The sequence below is a fragment of the Eurosta solidaginis genome, chromosome 3 (assembly GCF_040869045.1).
Source record: "Eurosta solidaginis isolate ZX-2024a chromosome 3, ASM4086904v1, whole genome shotgun sequence".
Lineage (NCBI taxonomy): Eukaryota > Metazoa > Arthropoda > Insecta > Diptera > Tephritidae > Eurosta > Eurosta solidaginis.
The window spans coordinates 48,624,996-48,647,434 of record NC_090321.1 but is presented as its reverse complement, the minus strand read 5'-3'; the positions used below and the strand labels follow the sequence as shown (position 1 = coordinate 48,647,434).

The window sequence follows — 22,439 nt, the reverse complement described above, 5'->3', positions numbered from 1 at the left end:
TCGATCAATTTCACCGAATCTTCGTTAAGTCAAGAACAACAGAACCGATTTGTTGATTTTACTAGCACCATTTCTTTCAGTGTACTGTATAGCATAATTTACATAACATTTGAAGTGTTCCATATCAAAACGCAATAAGTGCACATACATTTTGAGATAATCATGTTCTCCATCCAGTATCTTCAAGGCAGTATGTGAAAAGTTAAAAGAAAATTGGTCTAACTTACTAAAAGTTGACATTAAATATTTGTACTAAGACATTACATTTTTTTTATTACATTTTCTCCATTTTTTTCGAAACTGTTCTGTTGCAATTATTGCCTTTTGATATGGAGGCTCCTCATTTATAGTAAGGCCACATTTTAAAACATTTCATATCTTCAAACTAATATTACGAGTATAAGGTATAGATAAATAATGTAATATTTTTGTGATAACTTTCTGGCGCTTAGTGTAAGATATTGCACGTTTGATCGGATATTAATTACTCCTTACAAAGTGACATTTAAATTTTCATTGAGGGAGTTAAATTCTTTAATATCCCAAAGATTATATACCCATTAGCTTAAAATAATTTTTCCTCAAACCCTTTTAGAGTCTGATATATGTGTATACAAAGTTCAACATGGATGGAAAACTGTGCTCCACAACACCAAAGGCAAGTCGGTAAACACGGCACTGCTTTTGGTTGTTATAAACGTAGAGAAAGCCTTGGAATATAATCAGCTCGCCTTAGGAATCTTCTTAGACATTGCTAGACTTTCAACAATGTCTGTAAACAGGCGATCATGCATGCTTAATTGCAGGAAGATAGCCTCGCAGTGGGGATTGTATGAGGCCCAAAATTCGGAGAACAGGGCCACGCCGCAGCGCTGGGGTATTATCACGTCTGCTGTGGACGCTGGTTATCAACCAACTGCTCAGGCGGTTTGATGTGGGGCCCGTCCAACCACGGCGTACGGATGTAGTCTTGTTTACAAGTAGGTATAAGGTCCCGAAATGGTGTAGGCATAAGCTAGGAGATATGATTCTGCAGCAGAAACCTTGTACACAATATGTAGGAATAATTTTAGACAATAACCCTTGCAAAAATCGTTGGATCATGTGGTCCACTGGAGTACTTACCATTGTACTCCACTGTAATGCAGCAATTGACGAACTCATGTTTCTACACGAACATATTGTAAGCCGATCATTGCTCGTTTTTAACGATTGTAATCACTACACGATGGCGGCCGCCGTGGTGTGATGGTAGCGTGCTCCGCCTACCACACCGTATGCCCTGGGTTCAAGCCCCGGGCAAAGCAACATCGAAATTTTAGAAATAAGGTTTTTCAATTAGAAGACAATTTTTCTAAGCGGTGTCTGGCAAGCGCTCCGGGTGTATTTCTGCCATGAAAAGCTCTCAGTGAAAACTCATCTGCCTTGCAGATGCCGTTCGGAGTCGGCATAAAACATGTAGGTCCCGTCCGGCCAATTTGTAGGAAAATCATGAGGAGCACGACGCAAATTGGAAGAGAAGCTCGGCCTTAAATCTCTTCGGAGGTTATCGCGCCTTACATTTATTTTTTATTTATTTAATCACTACACGATGTTTATTTGACTGTGGGTACTCCATGGATTACTCTGATGTAATGCGGAGCTGGAGTATATGGTCCCGTCCTAGGACATCGCAATGTTAATTGGACCATATTTTTTGTATGAATTGTGGTTAATTTTGGAGCACTCGGTTGGTCCATAGCGAGTACTTCATACATGCATGCATGGAGTACTCGCGATTTTTGCAGGGAAGTTGTCGTGCGAGCTCAAAGTAGAAAAGAGAGTGAAGAAGGCCTCAACGGCATGATGTGTATTGGAACGAGTTTCCGCCATCCCTTGCCAAATTTGGTTTCGAGACAAACCAGTTTCGGCGTTGTGCCATCATCAGTGTCGATTTTCGTTCTGATCTGTTGTTGTCGTTTGTCCTGTATTTATAGTTCGTAAGTATATGAGCAGGTATTTTCAAAATTGATGCTTTTGTATATTTAGTTATGTGTATGTGCCGTGTGTTCATTCAGAACCGAGGGTGGTTTTTACTGATCGATTTGTATAGCTGACTGAGGCAGGTAAAATTACGTAATTTTAGTCGTTTGACCTTCTTTGTGGGTTTGTTGTTTTGGTGCGTTAAACGTTTTGTGTTTGTTTGTTGTTTATACATGTAAAAAAATCCTAGGATGTACGTGGGGTCTGGTCAATCGCCCTCCCTCGTTGCATATTTACAGCGATTGTAAAGCCTATTCTATACTATGGAGTCCTTGTTTGGTGGACGGACACTTAAAAAAAAATATACCTCAAAAAATTAGATGGGGTATGCAAGCTATCAATGTTAAGCATAACGGTAGCGCTGAAAACAGTCGGGGTTTTATACCATTATGCACATTCCACCAGTAGACCTGGTGACGATGAACATAGCGTTAACAACTGTAACGAGACTCAGTTCTGCGGGGCAGCTTGAGCGACCATAGTAGTATAGCGTCATCAAATATTGGACGAACAAACTACCTTGTTTACTACCTGTGCTTCCAGAGGTTCTCAGAGTCACAATGGAGGTGAAAAGTTAGCGAAAGGTCGCTAAATTGCAGACGAGGTGATACACGTCTCCACCGGCGGTTTCTAAGTAATGGAAAGAGTAGGGTCTACGGCATACTACGCTGATGCGGAAATAAACAACCTACCAGGTGGCTGTGATGTTTTTCAGGCGGAAAAAGTAGCCGTAATTAAAGCAGTAGAAATACTGGAGGAAAATAGCTTAAATTGCAGCCGCAGCAATTAAGGCAATAATCTCGCAAAGTGTGTGTGCCAGTGTGTAAGCAGTCGCTGGAAAGAATCAGGATAGGAAAATAATACATCTATACTGGTCCTGAAAATAGAGATTAAAAAAAGGCTAGAGCTGCACATGATCGACCAAGTAGGAAAGGTGTGAAGCCACGAACGGGGCTTGTGCAGGTATTATAATCGTATATTAACTAAGTTACTCTTATCATTGAAAAGATGGAACTGTAGGCTCATGATGGGTAATGTGACAGGACACTCGTCTTCTGGCGTGACGTGCCTTTAAATATGGTCTTCTCAGTGATATCAGATGTAGGAGATGCGCGTTCGGGGGGAAACGATCGCCAGGTTAAGACTTCAGCTGTTGGAGTGACTTAGCTGTCAGATCTAGAAAAAGCAAGTGGCATAGGTTGTAGAAAGCTTCTAATATTTGCCAAGAGGACTGAGCCATAGGTCCTGGTTTTTGGTGGGGTTTTCAGTTTGGTCGTTGAACAAACTTCTGGTAACACACCACGGACTTATGCAGTCTATGTGAGGTCCGCACGGACCGGCCTGTTCAATCTAACCTAACCTAAAGTTAAATTTAATATCAATTTCTTAACTAAGTACTACTTAATATCTGAATAATTTAACAAATTGTAAATCCTGTAATCCATATTACAAATTCAGCTAGCTCTACCTATACTTGATTGACATTTTATTTATTTTTTTCAAACTAATATACATTGGTGTGGATAATAAAGTTTGTACATTATTTCAATTAAATACAGAAACTAACTTATATTTGCAAAGTTTTTCTTTCTTTTTTCAAAAATCATTCTCGACACACATTTCATAAATCAGTAAAAACCATAATTTTATGATGTTTAGAAATCTTTCAACGTTTTATCGCAGGTGTTGGCCCAACAAATGCAGCAACTGTTGCAGCTACAGCCGCTCCTGGTGCTATAAATGTGGTGCCGTCCAACAACAATTACGGTGGTACCGGTTCGGGGTCATCCGCCGAACGTTCTTCAATGTAAGTAAATTTTAAATTTCTATTTTTACCTACTAAGTCAAATACCGTAGACTCCGTGAAGAAGAATAATACCGAAACGCGTAGGATGAAAAGGAGTGCAAGTTTTTAATGCTTCAATTTTCAAAAAATATAAACTAAAAAAATTTATTATATATCCATTGGATTTTGGTATTGTTTTCGCTTGATTTACTTAATATCTTAATATAGTTCAATGAAAGGCAACATTTGAAACGCTTGTTGTGCATACTTTTAGTCAAATATTTTTATTTCCTTAGCGAACTGCAAGAACTAATAGGCGGGCGCTTGAGAGAAGAGAAGTTCAAGGCCAATCCGAAACCTTAATTGGAAGATGACACAGGACAGATTAGGACCACGAAGCGATGTTCAGAAGAGGATCCTGTCACCCCTGTTGGGGATGCGGATAGTAGATGAACATCTACAGAGGCTTACAGAAAATGGAATCTGCTCTCAGGAGTACGCGGACTATATAGTCATAATTGTAAGAGGCAGATTTGAGAGCAACCTTTGTGCAATATGCAAGGAGCTTTGCCTACAAGAACAATAATGGTGTGCAGAAAATCCGGGGGTGCAGCCCCAAGGTCCTAAGATGAATGTACACGATGATAATGAGCCCCACCATAGTACAAGTATGATGACCATACAAAAATCACTCACCAAGCTGCAACGCTTGGCGTGTGTCTGCATTACGGGAGTCATGCGAACATGCCCGGCGGCGGCAGTGGAGATGTTGCTCCAGCTACGCCTCTACCCACAATAATTAAGTAGGCAGCCAGGAGCACTTTGGTGAACATCGCTAAAGAGAGATTTGGCAGAGGCAAAGCGATACAGTCGCTGAATATGGAGACTGAAAGAGCAAATTTCACGCACCCCACGTCCCAGAGATGACACGAAGAAGTAGATATAGTTTGAATAGCGTTTCGAAATAGAGCTGGGGAACAAATGTAGTTAAATAGCCGGTTTTGGCACTTTCACCAAATTATTTGTTGCTTAATTTAAGGAAGGCGTAGTAGTCTAGATACTGATATATGGGTTTTATAAATTTTGTAATCAATTATATTTAATTCTTTATCGCTTGATTTTCATTCTCTTGCAGTAGCAGCAACTTTAAACGTCAGAATACAATTGATTCGGCTACAATAAAGGAAAACACTGCGAGATTGGCAGTACAAAATCATAGACCCACTTCAGCCACCCAAAAACTTTTAACAACCGCAGATGCAAGTAAGTAAAAATTTAAATATATAAAAATTATTGCAAAAAAGTATTAAACAAAAAATATTTGTTAACATTTTTGCAGCCTTGAACAGTCCTGCGAAGCCACGAACTTCAACAAAATACGATACAACAAATACTAATCGCACTACTGTTGGCCCAAGCGGCATGATACCACGTCGTTCAACTACATTATATGAAAAGACTTCATCAACTGAAAAAACGAATGCATTGCCATCGGAAACAAAGTAAGTGATTAGTGTTATATTTGTATATAGAGCAAACAACAACTAAATACACTTGGCTTTCGTGTCATTTTTCTACATTGACATATTTTTTTTTAAACTAATGGTTGATGACAAAAAGTGAAAATGTTTTTGAAAATTAGTTTTTTTTTTTTAACGTAAGCTAACAATAGTTTATCTTGTTAAATTATAGGACATTGAGAAAAATTAATGTATGGTTGCAAAAGGTCCATCGTACTTCTTTGAATACTAGCCACTTTTCTTTTTTGAGTTCTTCAAAATTTTTGGCTTCCGAGCTGTTCTTATATACCAACGAACTTAAATTTTCAAAGAAATCTTCGATTAGACGACACTGGGATAAGTTTGTAGGATTCTCTTCCTTTGGCACAAAATAAATTTTTTGCTAACTTAAGAAATCCGCCGTTTCAACGACATTAGCTTTGTCAGGCCAGAAGACGTAGTTATCATCAGAATGGTATATTTTGAGTAAAGGTGTCAAATTTTTCTCCAAACATTCCTTCTGGTACACTTCTTGATTTACTGCAAGGGCACTAGCATTGAACCAAGCCTTAGAAATTTCTCTTTCGGATATTGCGATGTAGAGCATTCATTACCTTTGGTTCAAATTTATGTTTGAACTATAAAAACAAAAACCGATCATTTCCAGGAACCTGAGATTTACATACTTAATTGGCCCTAACTGTTTAAAATATTGTGGCCGCCTCACTTCTTCGCTGGGTTAACTGGCGCCAATTGGTCACACCAAAGGAATGTAAATCGTTTTCCATCGGGTCCTTCCAGCAGCGGGGCAGGGGACGCCCTCTTCCTCTGCTTCCATAGGAGGCAAGCTAGTGAAAATCTGAGATTTACTGAAAGGAAAATAACCTTCATCGTCTAAAACATATGTATTGTGAATTCCGCTTATTTGAAACCTTCTACTAACGTTCGAATCGCTAAACTGTTGAATAAATCATTCCAATATTCTGTTTTGCAAAATGTCTTTATTAGACTACTTTGGGAGTAGTACAATTATACTTCACAATTATGCTTCACTTCGCAACTGATAGTGTGTTTAAATCAAACTGATTACTGATTGTTCAGCTTGCGCTGCTTTTATACTCACCGTAGCTTCGTTTGCATTTTTCTCCAAAGATCTAGACGTTTCACCTTCTAGAACTCTTCTATCTCCTGCTTGGTAATTAGTTATATGAGTACATGCATATTTGTAGTTTATAGCCATATGTGTGTGTATGTGTGAGTAACTACTTCGGCTGATGACGGCATCTGTGTGTGTGTGAGATAGCTCTTCGTCACGTTCTACATAAGTGTTGCTAGCTTTAATGTGTACATGTACATAAGAGTGGCTGCTTCGTGTTTTTTTTGTTGTGTGATTATTTACTAACAGCTTAGTGATGCAATATTCGTCACAGTATAATTTCTTGCTGAAATTTCGAATCATCCAGCGGCATTAAGACTTTATTTTAAATATTTGCTAGAATATATATTCTCGTGACCCAACTTTTTTTTTGCACTTTATGTTTTGATATAACTGGTGGAAATTCATCTCTACGGCGGCTTTACTTCGGTTTATCCTATCTTTATAATTTAATTTGTCTTTAAGGCTGTATAGCGCTTTTTTTCATAATCAACGAAATCCTTCTACTACCTTTCATCTATATGTGGTTGAATTTGGAAATCGAAGGCATTTTCCTCAAAATCATAATAATTTTTTTAAACAGAAACTACAAATGAAGTTTAGCATGACAACGACATAGAAATCAGCGCCTTCCGATTCAATACAATCATCATATATATTACTTATTACGGGTCCCTTTTTGGAATCCAAATCTATAAATAAAGTTTTGGTTGTAAAGATGGGAATTCGCGCTATTAGCGAGCTTTGGGCAATTTTGGTCGTAGTGCTTTTGTTTGGCTATATTTTATTAAAATAACTTGTTAAAAATAAACGATTGTGAGCACACAAAGAAATCTATTCGTACTATGGCACTATTGTGAATATTTGGACTGCATTACCGGCAGTTGCTACCATACACCAGTTGGCAGCACAACCTGTAACTTTTAATTGATTGATAGAACAGCTCATTTTTGTTGATATTTGATAAGAGACTTTTGTATTGGTTGCGCAAGATGCGCACGGGTCCGGCTCGTGGATTTTAAACTAAGCAAGTTAAACAAAACTCTCAAATTTTCGTCAACACCCCTTAGTAAGAGTTGTGGATGGTATTATAAATTGTAGAGCGAATGTGTTTTCTAATAATTTCAAATTTACTAGCGATTTGACTTTACAACTGTCAGAAAATTCCATGAAAATGGCAACTTTAAGCATATTCGATAAAGCATACGCTTCTCAAGACATAAGACAATCCTATGCATTTTATTTCTTTTTTATTTGACTAAAGCGACTACACCCTACACAATTGAGCCAGTTTTAATGGATTGAATTGCAATTCGAGACTTGTCTATTTTAAAATTTTTCAGTTATTGTGTTATTAATATGTTTATTACATCTAAAAACAAGCTACAGCGTTATTTGTTCTAAATATGTGCCTACGAAAATTGTATGGTTTCTATTTTGTATGTAATACCTAAAAATTCTCATAAATGTCTTCATTCTATATATTTTTGATTACACGCATCTTCTTTTTGTGTACATATTTGCTGTATATACACATTTTTATGCCATCATTTTATAATATTTTTCATAAATTTACTGCATATCTACAAATACATAAGTGAAAGTAATAACGCGTCTATTTATTTTGTATAAAGTAAAAAAAAAATTATTTTAAGCAAAAACGTGTGCTCTTTTTCATAGTCTTCATACATTTATATGTAAATTTATGTATTTTCAATACTATCTCCCTTTTAACTTTCACTTCCACAATTTTGCTTGTTATTTAGTAAAGCACTCTTCTTACGAAAGCAAAAGATAAAAATTAAGAGAAATACCATTTTGTCCATTCGATTTTTTTTTTTCGAATTCATCTTTCCCTAAAACGCACGAATAGTGGATCTGCAAACTCTACAGGAAAAGGCCACGTTAAAAGCGCCTCTGTCTCCAGCCCTGGCTCGACCGCTGAGGGAGGAGTCGCTCTTTCCAATGAAACACTCGGAACGAGGTATAAGACATAACAACATATAAAGAAATATATATAGTAAATATATGTATGTATATGCAATTATATTAGCCTTACAATGTATACCATTTAGCAAACTATTTTATTTTTTCCTGTTGTACATTTTAGCGTAATTATACTAAAGGTGCACTCACACAAGGCTAGCCAAAGTTAGGCGTATCTAAAAAATATAATAACAGCAAAAATTGAAAATTTTCAGAACAAGTTTTGAAATTATCAGCAAGATTTTTATATACATCCCACATAATCAAGGTGAACTCAGTACCAGGTGGTGTTATCCCATCAGCTGATTACTTCTTGATAAATCATATATATTATTTCTAATTGCAATTTTTATGTACGGGTCCCTTTTTCGCTCTAATTTAGAATCCAAATCTATAAATAAAGTTTTGGTTGTAAAGATAGAGATTCGGGCTATTAGCGAGCTTTGGGAAATTTTGGTCGTAGTGCTTTTGTTTACCTATATTTTATTAAAATAATTTGTTAAAACTAAACGATTGTGAGCACACAAAGAAATCTATTTGTACTGTGGCACTATTGTCAATATTTGCACTGCATTACCGGTAGTTGCTATTGGCAGCGCAAGCTGTTTGTACGCTAGATGGCAGCGCAAGCTGTAAGTTAATAGAACAGCTGATTTCTGTTGATATTTGATAAGAGACTTCGGGTCAGGCTCGTTCCATATAATTCTAATTTTCTTTTGACTTGACATTTTTCTGCACAGCGAATTGGATTGATTTCACATTACCATCGCTTTCCATACAATGAATGGGTTCACAAAAAAGTATTGTGGTTATAAATTCATTATGTAAAATTGTGTGGTAAATTGTTTCATAAATTATATAGCTATAGTTAAGTTCCTGGGAGGAGAGCCCTTTTGCTGTTGTTTTTGTTGTTGTTGTAGAGATAAGGACACTCCCCGAAGGTTTTGGGTTGAGTCTTACCGATGTGGATGGTCCTTTGCTGGTAACAAGCACCATTACGGCACTAGCCCGGCCATCTTGGGAACGATTTAATATGACCACATGAAACCTTCTAGGCCATCAAGCCCACCCACCCCCTAGATCTGTGAGGAACTTGTGGTTGTCAGAGCCTCAGCTGCTAAAGAGACAGCATTCCCCACGGGTAGGCAGACGAGGTTGACAATTGGAGATAAGTTATAAATTGCGCTACACAACCCCTTGAGTTATTTGGTATTTAAGCCGCCTCTTACTACAGGCATACCTGCCGCGGGTATATTTTAAGCCGCTAACCCGCTGGGGGGGGGGGGGGGAGGTTCCCCTTCAATCAGATGTCTGTTGGGATGCCCAGGTTTCTGGGTATTCAGCAGAAACTATTCAGCCATTCATTTCTCTCCTTAATGGGGAGTATTATTTTTTCATTGTGTAGATGATCTTCTGCAGACATAAGCAGACATCCCGTGTCAGCTCTGAGCGCGTTGTTCTGACAGGCCTGCAGTTTTCTGCAATATGTTTCTTTCAGGATCAGCGACCATATTGCGGATGCGTAGCACATAAGTAGAGAGCCAATTGCTTTATAAATGGCTATGAGCGTTTCTATAGCGCCGTCGTGGAACTTGATTTTTTTAATACTCTTAACTTAAGGTACATTTGCGGCTGCATGCTCGTCAAAATGTATATCCTAATCGAACGTCACACCCCGAACTTTTGGTGGGTTTAGGACAGTCGAAAGCGTTATGCTAATATTGTCGATGTTAGCCACACCCACGTTGTTATTAAGGTCGCCGATGTTTTGGCCGGTGGCAGTGCGAGGTGAAAAAACTGGAAAGACTAAAGCATCCGACTGGGTACCAATGTTTTTAAGAGATCGAGCCATAGGCAAAAATACAATTTGTCACAAAAATTCAATAAATAAAAGTCTTATGACTTGGCACAAATACAGTCCTGTACTGTAACTGTTTTTGTTTCTGTGAGTGCTTTTAGCAAGGTAAGTGCCAAGTGTGAGTGCTACTTCCAACGGTTTCCGGAAGCTCCTGTTTTTTTTTTATGTTAACTCGTTATCTTTAAAAATGTAATATTGCTACGTTTAGGTTCTCTTAAAAAATTATAAATTTGCTAATCAATAAGTTATTTTTCTTTTTTCATGTATAACACCTACTTTTATGGATTATAATTCTACCACAACAACATCAAATATGCTCTTACTTAAATTGATTGGATGGACTGTTAAACCAATAAATAAATAAACAAATTGGTGAGTATAAAACATAAAGTATTAATAGAATCAGATTAAATTTAATTACTATAAGTTTAGATTAAATTTGAAAAATATATATAAAAATGCAAAAAACACATATCAAAGCCAAAATTGTTGATACAAATAAGAGTAAAATGAGAATAAAAGCTTGAGTTGTTGTAGACTAGGAATATTCGGTCTCTGGAAAAGCGTTAGAATTATTTCTGTGAGTAGTTCAACAAAGCAACTTACTCTATGCTCTCCCCATAATGGCTATTGAAACATATCAAACTTACAAACAAATATATATATATAAAATTTTATCAGGAAATTACTTCAACGATGCTTTAAATGAATAAAATTAGCAACTCTATAGAATAATAAATCACTTTTTGTAGAGTCGCTGAGTTTAGTTCGGAAAAGGTAAATGAAAAAATATTTTTCTTGGGGTCAATATTTAGCATGTCTTTTTGGTGTATTTTTAATTAGCTTTACGACCGCTTTTAGGTCCTCAAAATAGCGCTCCAGCTCAAAATACGATCGCCTTTACTTTGGTACTATTTCGCACCTGATGCAGGGATATTAGTTTCGCAAATATAGTTGCACTCCCTGAAGAAGGTACAAAATAGCACCGAAACGTCAAATATACTAAATTCCCTAAAGAAGGTGCAAAATAGAACTGAAAGGCGTAGAAGAAAAGGGGACAATTTTATTTGAGATTTTTTGCAACCTTTAAATTTCTAACTACTTTGTTGTGCTAGCTCGAGGTCAGGATTTCACAATAAAACGAGTATCAAACTCCACGTCACACAGGGTGGACGTGAAATAAAAATGTTCAACCCTGAAGACGATTACCGTAGAGTAACCGAAATATATTGGTATCCGAAACAACAACTAGTTTCCCTTCAACTAAGTCCATTATATACACACTAAAATATTTTATTGATCATATTTATTATTAAGAATTCATGAGCTTAACACCGGCTTATAATAATTGAATGTTCAATTATTATGTTTTTTCTGAGAGAAACTGAAAAGAAAGAAAGAAACATTTACTGGCATATTGCGATGGTACCATTTCGAAAATCGCCACGAATTCAGCATCAGGCAATGTCGTAGTGTTATCAAAGGTTTCACCGAGATTCGAACCGCGAATCACACGGTGAAACTTGCAGTTGTGATTCGCGGTTCGAATCTTAATAATAAGTATAAATAGAACACACCATTAAAACAAACAAACATAAATTTGATCATATTTATTTAATATTTTAACAGTTATATTTTTGCTTTATCTAATATGAGCCGTTACATACATAGTACATATTTACCGCAGTTATTATTAGTTGCTTTTAAATATTATTCTTATTTTTTTGAAATAGTGAAAAAACATGCTGAGTTCAAAATCGATTTATCTTACATTTATAAAACATATTGTAACGAATTTGCTGCAAATCCTCTTATTTGCCCTTTTGCTAGGTTCGTATCGCTAAACTGTTGAATAAATAACTCCAATATTGCATAATGGAAAAATGGCCTTTATTAAAATACTCCACAATAACACTCAAACTGTGCAACGAATAGCTTAATAACCAAACCGATAGCTTAAATGAAACTGACTTTCAAAATAATACTGCTATTGCTCGCTAGATATCGTCTTAGTCGTAACTGCTTGACAACTCAAATCAAACTGAATTCCAGCGCCTCTACAATTGTCGCCTTTTATACTCTTTGATTTCAACCTTCGCATCTTTTAGGCGCTTCCAGAATCTACTAGTCCAGTAGGTCTCAAACTTCTCAGCTGTAACTACAATTGCACAATTTTATAGTTTTTCTCATTGCATACTTATAGGAGTATCTCAGATATATGCATGGGTTAGTGCATTGACTCTTCGCTGCTCGTATACTTACATGGTACATATGTGTAGACGCAATTATTTATTCGTTTATGTAGATACATAATGATTGAATTATTGATGTGAATGTTTGTAGTTTACAGAGACTGCGCACATAGGCGTATAAGTAAATGCATCTGTGTGTGACATCTCTCGGCTGCCTTATATATGTGTATACATGATTTGATTATTGACGTAAATATAGCTTAGCATGGCCTTAGCATCGCCTTAGTGATGGTATAGCTTAGTGATGCTAATATCCGTGACACTGCCCTCCACCTAAGTCTGATCGTCCCGATCAGACAAATCTCTCGATCTAAACGCTGCTAATCTCTCCAAATGAACCACTTTCATTTTGGTTCGTGGTTTGGTAGTGGTTTGTATGCGGTACACTACATCGTTGATCCGTTTTACAACTTTGTATGGGCCTTCCCAGTTACACTGCAATTTCGGGGACAAACCTTTTTTTCGTTGTGGGTTGTATAGCAGCACCAAATCTCCTTCCTGAAACCCTTCCGAATTAATTGCTTTATCGTACCCCGCTTTCATCTTGTCACTCATAGTCTTTGCTCGTTGCCTTGCCAGATCGTGTATCTCTCTCAGCTCTTCTTCCAAGACACCAGTGGATTTCTTGACATTCCTCTCCGCATCGGCATCTATCCCATACTTCAAATCAGCTGGCAGTCGAAGGTCATTGCCAAAAATTACCTTTGCGGGAGTTTGGCCCGTTGTGTCATGTACTGCCGATCGGTAGGCCATCAAGAATAATGATATGTGTGTATCCCAGTCCTTATGCTACTTGTCTACTACTTTCCTTAAATGCTCCTCCAATGTTCTATTGAAACGTTCCACCATACCATCGAACTGAGGATGCAATGCAGTTGTCCGTGTTTTTCGAATGCCCAACTTCTTGCACATTTCGTGGAACACAGCTGATTCAAAATTCCTTACTTGGTCAGAATGTAACTCCATTGGTACACCATACCTTGCAACCCATTCGTTTTAACCACTTCTGCTACTGTTTCTGCTTCTTGGTTTGGGATTGAGTATACCTCTGGCCATTTACTGAAATAATCCATAACCACCAGTACGTATTTGTTTCCGCGGTTGCTAGTAGGAAATTTACCTGCGACATCCATGGCGATCCTTTCAAATGGTGCACCTGAAATATACTGCTTCATCTGGCCATGACTTCGGGTTTTGGGCCCTTTCGCTCTGTTGCATACCTCGCAATTGGCAATCCACTCGGTGACCGACTGACGGCAACAACCCAATAGAATCTCTGCTTAATTTTCTCGAGTGTCTTCGTGATTCCAAGATGACCGCCACTTGGACCATTGCGCAGCTCGCTGAGCACGTCAGGAATCCTCTTTCTGGGAACAACAATCAGTTTCTTCTTGCATTGACCATCCTCACTCTCCCATACTCGAGGCAAGCAACCGGATATCAATTCTAAACTGTTCCACTGTGCCCAATATGACTTCGCAATGGGACTATCTGCTGACATCTCCTCTCTGCTTGGTCTTTCGTTTCGTTCGAGCCCTTGCATAACATGTGACAGATCTGTATCTTCTAGCTGACACTTTCTTAGTTGTTCCTTGTCCCATTCATCCGTACACGTTATAGTCATTAGCCGGACATCTATAATGTCTTCTTTAGCCTCGGCCTTTGAACAGTGCTTGCTTCCAAACTACATCGCCTTCGTGACATTGCATCGGCATTTCCATGGGTACTACCTTTTCGATGCTCAATGGAAAAGTCATAGCTTTGTAGTCGCTCGATCCACCGTGCCAATTGTCCTTCCGGATTACGGAACTGTAGAAGCCATTTCAACGCTGCGTGATCTGTCCTGACACGGAATCGCTGGCCGTAGAGGTATTTGTGAAAATGTTTAATGCACTCTACCAATGCCAACAGCTCTCTCCGCGTAACACAGTAGTTCCTCTCTGGTTTTCCAATCGAACGGCTGTAATATGCAACTACCTTCTCCTGTCCATCGACCAGTTGTGATAAAACGCCTCCTATAGCATATCCACTCGCATCTGTATCTAGAATAAATGTTGCTCCTGGAATCGGATATGCTAACATTGGGGCAGTGCACAAACGCTCCTTCAATGTTTGGAAAGCCACTTCTTGCTCCTTCCATTCAAAAGCTTTATTTTTGCTGGTAAGCTCATGGAGGCTATGGGCTACGCTGGAAAAATTTGATACAAATCGGCGGTAATATGTGCACAGCCCAAGGAAACTTCTTAATTCATGTAGGTTCTGTGGTCTTGGCCAATCCTTTACAGCCTCTATCTTTTCGTTCGCAGTGCAGATGCCCTCTGTCGTCACCTTGTGATCCAAATAATTTACTTCCTTTTTAAACAGCGCACACTTTTTGGGACTTAACTTCAGACCAGCGCCAGCTATTCTTTGGAAAACTTCCTCCAAGTTCCTAAGATGTTAATCAAAATTCTTGCCCAATACGATGATGTCGTCCAGGTACACCAAGCATGTTTTCCAATGTAGTCCTTTCAGTACCTGGCCCATGAGTCTCTCAAAAGTAGCTGGTGCATTACAAAGTCCAAAAGGCATCACTGTAAATTGCCAAAGAACATCACCGACTCTGAAGGCTGTTTTCTCTTTATCTTCCTCCTTCACCTCCACTTGCCAGTAGCCGCTTTTCAAGTCAAGCGTGGAAAACCATTTCGTACCAGATAGCGAGTCCAGAGTGTCGTCAATTCTTGGCAATTGGTAGCTATCCTTTTTCGTTACGTCATTCAACTTCCGGTAGTCCACGCAACACCTCATTTTTCCATCCTTCTTTTTTACAAGTACTACCGGTGAGCTCCATGGACTAGCTGATGGTTCGATGACGCCGCTGTCGTTCATTTCTTGAATGATTTGACTCACAACTTCCCGCTTCGCCAGTGGAACACTACGTGGAGCTTGACGGATCGGCCTCGCATCTCCACTGTCAATTTGATGTTTCACAACGTTGGTGAGGCCTGGTTTAGAATCATCCTGGTCAAATATGTTCGCGTACTTTAGGAGCAGTTGTTTTGCCTTACTCTGATATGCTTCCTCTAGCCTCTGCGTCCATGCCGTGATGTCATTTGAAAGATCAGTATTAACTACTTCAGCCTCTTGGCATCTTCCCAAAATAGCTCCTTTAGTCAGTTTGAGTGGTGACTTGAACTCATTGAGTACTCTTACCGGAATACGTCCATCTTGTTTTGTCATAGCCAGGGTTTTTCCTACAAGTATGTTTAGTGCTGATTTGTTTGCTGCTTCGACAACCCACAATTGTCCCACAATCTCCATAAACCTTTGGCCAGATGACTGCTTCGGATTTTGGTGGTATTTGCTGACTCTCTTCCACCAGCACTCGTTTACTGCTGTAGCCTCTCTCGTAGCCGAAATTAAGTTGTACATCCATGTTTTTATATCGCATCGTCTTGCTTTGCATGTCGATCTTGATGCCCTGGTCGATTAAGAAGTCCACTCCAATTATGATTTCATAAACAATTTCTGCCACTATAAAATTGTGTACTACCGTGACGTTCCCAATTGCGACTTCACATTCTACTTCTCCAATTACCTGGGTGTCCTCTCCCGTGGCTGTACGTAATCTTGCTCCAAGCAATGGTCTTATCTTTTTGTTGACTAAATCCGCTCGAATGATGGAATGAGATGCACCCGTATCTACAGTCAGTAAACGTTCCTTTCCGTCCACATGTCCTCCAACAGTAAGATTGCTCGATCTTCTTCCAATCTGCGAGATAGAGATTATGGGGCATTCAATTGCGGGAGCCAGCTGTCGCCCCTTGTGGCTGACTCGATTTAGTTTAACGATTGAGTGGTCTTGGAGATTTGCTCATCACCTTCTGCTCTGCGTTTACGACCACCCACATTGTTGGAGCTATTGGGACCGCTGCTGCAATGTCGTGCAATATGACATGGGTTGCCGCACTTGAAACATTTAATAACTCCGGCATTTTTCTGTTGTGATCCCTTCAGTGCTTCCAAAATTGTGTCTACCCAATCTGGTCTTTCCACTTCCACACGATGAGCTTTGTATGCTGGTTTACTCAATAGTGAGGCCGTTTCCTGAGTCAATGCATGTGATACCGTTTCAGCAAATGTCAGCTTTGGGTTTGCGTATGTAGCTCGCTTCGTTTGCACGTCCCGTATGCCATTTATGAAACTCTGGATTTTTACCCTTTCAGTGTATTCCACGGGTGCGTCCGCATTTGCAAGATGAGCCAATCTTTCAATATCTGAAGCAAACTCCTGCAATGTCTCATTTGCTTTTTGGTAGCGGTTTTGCAACTCAATTTGGAATATCTGTTTTCTATGCTCGCTTCCATAACGTCGTTCTACAGCAGCCATCAATGCTTCATAATTGTTCCGCTCTCCTTCGGGAATCGTCTGTAGGATTTCCGCTCTGGCCCCTTCAATGCCACGAACATTGCAGCAACTTTATCTTCCGCATTCCAGTTGTTCACTGCTGCGGTCTTCTCAAACTGTAGCTTGAAGACCTGGAAAGGAATAGAACCGTCAAAAGATGGATTTTTTACCTTCGTGTTACTCGCTGAAGCAGCCGGCCGATTAAGTTGCAATTCCTGTATACGACCTCTCAACGCATCCACCTCTGCCTCGAATTTTTCTTCAAACTGCATTATTTTTTCGTCCATGCGCGCTTCGAGTTTTGATGATATACGCGCCTCTTGTGCTTCTAGTTGTACTGTTATGCGTGTCTCTTGTTCTTTCAGTTGGGTTTCCATATATGTCTTTTGTTCTTCCAGCTGTGATGACATATTTGTGGATATTTGTGATGACATTTCTGTTATACGTGCCTCTTGTGCTTCAATCTTCGCTGTTATACGGTTCTCCTGCGATTCCAGCTGAGTTTCCATCTTGGATGTAATCTGTGTGGACATTTCTGAAATGCGTGCCTCCTGTGATTCCAGTTGGGATGCCATATATGTCTTCTGTTCTTCCATCTTGGATGTTAAACGTGTCTCCTGCGATTCTAGCTGAGATGCCACTGTCGATGTTTGAGCAGTTATTGCAGCCAATATCATGTTCAAGTCTGTGCTCGTAACTGTCTGTGATGTTTTGTTTTTCTCTTCAATTTTTGTTGTTGTTTCGTCCCCATCAGGATAAAAGAAAAACTCGTCCACATCAATTCCTTGCGTCTCCATTACCTCTCGTAGCCATGCTTGAAGTTCGATCTTATTGCCGGTTGTATTTAATCCACGGTTCTCCAACTCCTTTTTCAGTTGCTGGATCTCCAATTCACTGAACTTTGCCATGTCCAAGTTGTATTCCCAATCTTCGGAATTTATTCAACAATTCCTCTTCTGACACCAATTGTAACGAATTTGCTGCAAATCCTCTTATTTGCCCTTTTGCTAGGTTCGTATCGCTAAACTGTTGAATAAATAACTCCAATATTGAATAATGGAAAAATGGCCTTTATTAAAATACTCCACAATAACACTCAAACTGTGCAACGAATAGCTTAATAACCAAACTGATAGCTTAAATGAAACTGACTTTCAAAATAATACTGCTATTGCTCGCTAGATATCGTCTTAGTCGTAACTGCTTGACAACTCAAATCAAACTGAATTCCAGCGCCTCTACAATTGTCGCCTTTTATACTCTTTGATTTCAACCTTCGCATCTTCTAGAATCTACTACACCAGCAGCTCTCAAACTTCCCAGCTGTAACTACAATTGCACAATTTTATACATCTTCTACGCGCTTCCAGAATCTACTAGTCCAGTAGGTCTCAAACTTCTCAGCTGTAACTACAATTGCACAATTTTATAGTTTTTCTCATTGCATACTTATAGGAGTATCTCAGATATATGCATGTGTTAGTGCATTGACTCTTCGCTGCTCGTATACGTACATGGTACATATGTGTAGACGCAATTATTTATTCGTTTATGTAGATACATAATGATTGAATTATTGATGTGAATGTTTGTAGTTTACAGTCTCTCGCGCACACATAGGCGTATAAGTAAATGCATCTGTGTGTGACATCTCTCGGCTGCCTTATATATGTGTATACGTGATTTGATTATTGACGTAAATATCGCTTAGCATGGCCTTAGCATCGCCTTAGTGATGGTATAGCTTAGTGATGCTAAAATATCCGTGACAATATGTATTGTAACGATTTTACTGCAATTCCCCTTATTTGCAACCTTCTGCTAACGTTCGAATCACCAAACTGTTGAATTAATAACTCCACTATTCAATAATGCGAAATGGCCTTAATTAAAGTACTTCAGAATAACACTATTATTGCTCGCCAGATAGCGTCTTAAATCAAACTGATTGTCGTGCCTCTACTGTTGCTGCCTTTTATACTGTCTGATTTCCTCGTTGCATATTTCTAGGCTTTTCTATTTCCAGAACTTACTACTTAGTTATCAGCTATAAAATTACTCAGCTGTAACTACGGATGCATGATTTTATAGCTTCTCTCAAACCCCATGCGCTTGTATGCGTGAGCGACACTTGCACAACCATTGCATACTTTCGGGAGTATCTCAGATTTATGCATGTGGTTGTGCGTTGCTTCTCCGCTGCGTGTACGTACATAATGATTAAATTATTGATGTGCATACAAGTCACTGCTTAGCATCGGCTTATAGATGATAGTATCCCTTAGTGCTGCTAATATTCGTTACAGTATTTATTTTTATAGATTTTTATGAAAGCAATTGGGGTATTCACATAAGCCTGATTTTTAAAGAATAAAAAAATACGTAAATGTGTGTGTGTGTAAGGTGCGATAACCTCCGAAGAGATATTAGGTCGAGCTTCTCTTCCAATTTACGTCGTACTCCTTTTAATTTTGCCTACAAATTGGCGGAACGGTACCTACTTGACATCTGCAAGGCATATGAGTTTTCACTGAGAGGTTTTCATGGCACAAATACACTCGGAGTGCTTGCCAAACACTGCCACGGAGCGACCCCGCTTGCAAAAATGTTCTTCTAATTGAAAAAAAAACTTGGTTCTAGCATTTTTATGTTGCTTTGCCCGGGGCGTGGACCCAGGATCTCCGGTGTGTAGGCGGAGCACGCTACCGTCACACCACGGCGGCCGCGTGCAGAATGATGACGTCTTAATGGGGTGTATGGGGTCACAAAATCTGTAAACAGTGAAACTGCACTGGGTGGGGTATTATCACCAATGCTTTGAATTCTTGTTATCAACAAGTTGCTTTGGCGGTTCTGGTACCTAATTGGGGGTTTTTTGTTTGGTCGTCAAACAAATTCTAGTAACATTATGGACACATTTAGTTTATGTGGGGTCTTTATTGAACGGGCAGTTCAACCTAACCTAAACTAAACTCTTCCGCCATTTTGCAAGTTTTTTTTCTTATGGTATTTACAATGTGTATATGCATGTGTACCTCAAAAGTTTTTAAAGAAATCTGTGAGTGATTTGAGTATATTTTTCAATATCATCTGTTCTAATTCATTAAACGAGATCAGCTGCTTTATACATACATACATAGTACCCGACGTACATGCACACATAAAATTGGCTTTTCAAAGTTTTTTGCTTTGCTTTATGAAAAAAATATTTTACTTAAAACATTAACTTTTATTGAAATTTTATTTTTTAATAATCCTTTATTAAACGTTAGCTTGGAATATCGAAAACGCCTCGAAAATAAAAGTTGTATAAAATATACATACATATATTCACGCTGCTTACGAATGTTAGTAAAATAGAGATTAACATCTACTTAATAATTATAGAACATACATACACCTGCGAGTAAAAGAAGTAGAGTAAATGAGTTGTAATTTTATAAGTTCATTTCTACTTTTTTAATTTCGTTAATTTCAAAAAAAAAATAAAATCTAACGAATTGTATTGAAACTGTAACGCATTTAGTGGAAATTCCGCTTATTCCAAACGTTCTGCTAAAGTTCGAATCGCTAAATTGTTGAATAAATAACTCCAATATTCAATAATGCAAAATTGTCTTTATTAGACTACTTTGAGAGTAGTTCACAATAACTCTTACTTCACAACTAATTGCGTGTTTAAATCAAACTGCTTAGTCATGCCTGAGCTTGCACTGCTTTTATACTATCGGCTTCCTCGTTCACCCATTTCTGCTATGGTCTAGTAATTTCGCGAACTTCATGCTTGGTTACCAGCCGTATACATGTATATGTGAGTACTACTCCGGCTGATGATGACATGCGTTTGTGAGTATCTCTCTGCTGCCTTGTATGAATGTGTGTACATGATGATTGATTTGTTATACACATACGAGTGGCTGCTTAGTATCGGCTTAGTGATCCTAGTATCGCTTAGTGATGCTAATATTCGTCACAATATCATTTCGGCTGTTGAGTGGAATTTCACCCTATATCGGCTGCCGTTTCATAAACGCCCTATCTCAGAAAACTATTGAACAACGCCCGATCTCATAATTAGGTTAAAGAATCCCTATTTCAAAATTCAATACATTTCGACATTAGCTGTGGCATTTATGGAAAAAGTTCTGACATATGGCGTTCTTCAACCGCATTCTGAGGAAGGTGCGACAATGGGCTATACCATGCCAGTGTCTAGTCAGCCGTAATTGATGCCTAAATGGCCAAACGGAAGTGTTGCATTTAGTACCGTGCTCGTCAATGCTGATCCCCCATCAAGACTTTAGGGGACAACTAAAAACATAACTACATGGACACACTAACATACCACTGACAAATGTTGATGTTGTAGAGCAACAAGTGCAATATTTAGATTAATTGGTGGATAGAGCGAAGGATCACCAAGGAATATAGGAAAAAAATAGTTTAAAATCAAATAAATAAATCAAGTGTTATTATCCTTCGAGGATATGCCCATTGCCACATTCATAGATTATCTTTATTACCATTTCTCAATTGCAAATTACGTTTTCGCATTTTCATATTAATTTCGGTAGACCTGCCCTTCATGTACGCATGTTGTGCCATAGGTCCATCTAGGACCGACCTAATGTAAATATATCTAAATGCCTTTCCAGAACCTTCAGCATGAAGGAGGTAGGACTAATTGGTATGTAGTCTTTAGCGTATTCGTGTGATCTTCTGCCTGCTTTGGGTAAAAAAATTACTACAATTCTTCTTCAGCTTTGAGGAATATAAGCGACAGCTATACTCGATCTATAAAACCTTTCTAGCCAGATAATGATAAAGGTCCAAAATTTCAGGAGCATTACCTTAGTGATACCGTCAAGACCTAGTGATTTCCCTGCAAAAATCGTTGGATCATGTGGTCCACTGGAGTACTTACCATTATACTCCACTGTAATACAGCAATGGACCAACTCATGTTTCTACACGAACATATTGTAAGCCGATCATTGCTCGTTTTTAACGATTGTAATCACTACCCGATGTTTATTGGACTGTGGGTACTCCATGGATTACTCTGTTGTAATGCTGAGCGGGAGTATATGGTCCAGTCCTAGGACATCGTAATGTTAATTGGACCATATTTTTTGTACGAATTGTGGTTAATTTTGGAGCACTCGCCTGGTCCATAGCGATTACTCCATACATGCATGCATGGAGTACTCGCGATTTTTGCAGGGTTGAAGGGCGAGAAACTGTTAATAGCGAATAGAGCGGTACTTATTTCTATATTTTCAAAATTGGTCAAGATTTTGCGGTAGTAGTCCTGCCAAACTATCGTGGAAGTAATGCATGTCAATGAGTATTGATAGTGAATTATAACGGAATAAAAATGAAACGTCGTTGTTTAGAGTTTGACAATAATTGAGTTTTATTAGAAAATACTTTTTCTTTTATACAAAATTTCGTACATGACAAATATGTGTTTACACTAATACTTACAAACTAA

The 22,439-nt window shown here is 38.5% G+C and overlaps 1 protein-coding gene across 8 annotated transcripts in view; it reads left to right on the top strand.

Moving 5' to 3' along the window:
• Window positions 1–22,439, top strand: part of par-1 — a 262,434-nt gene that overhangs the window by 186,018 nt on the left and 53,977 nt on the right. For 4 of the 8 annotated variants that reach the window (XM_067771598.1, XM_067771597.1, XM_067771602.1 and 1 more), the window contains 3 exons: window positions 3,682–3,829; window positions 4,944–5,071; window positions 5,148–5,310. In XM_067771598.1, coding sequence (XP_067627699.1) covers window positions 3,682–3,829; window positions 4,944–5,071; window positions 5,148–5,310 — 439 coding nt within the window. Of the gene's footprint in view, window positions 1–3,681; window positions 3,830–4,943; window positions 5,072–5,147; window positions 5,311–8,336; window positions 8,448–22,439 lie in introns of all 8 variants that reach the window. The other 4 variants (XM_067771596.1, XM_067771600.1, XM_067771603.1 and 1 more) reach the window with 3 other exon arrangements.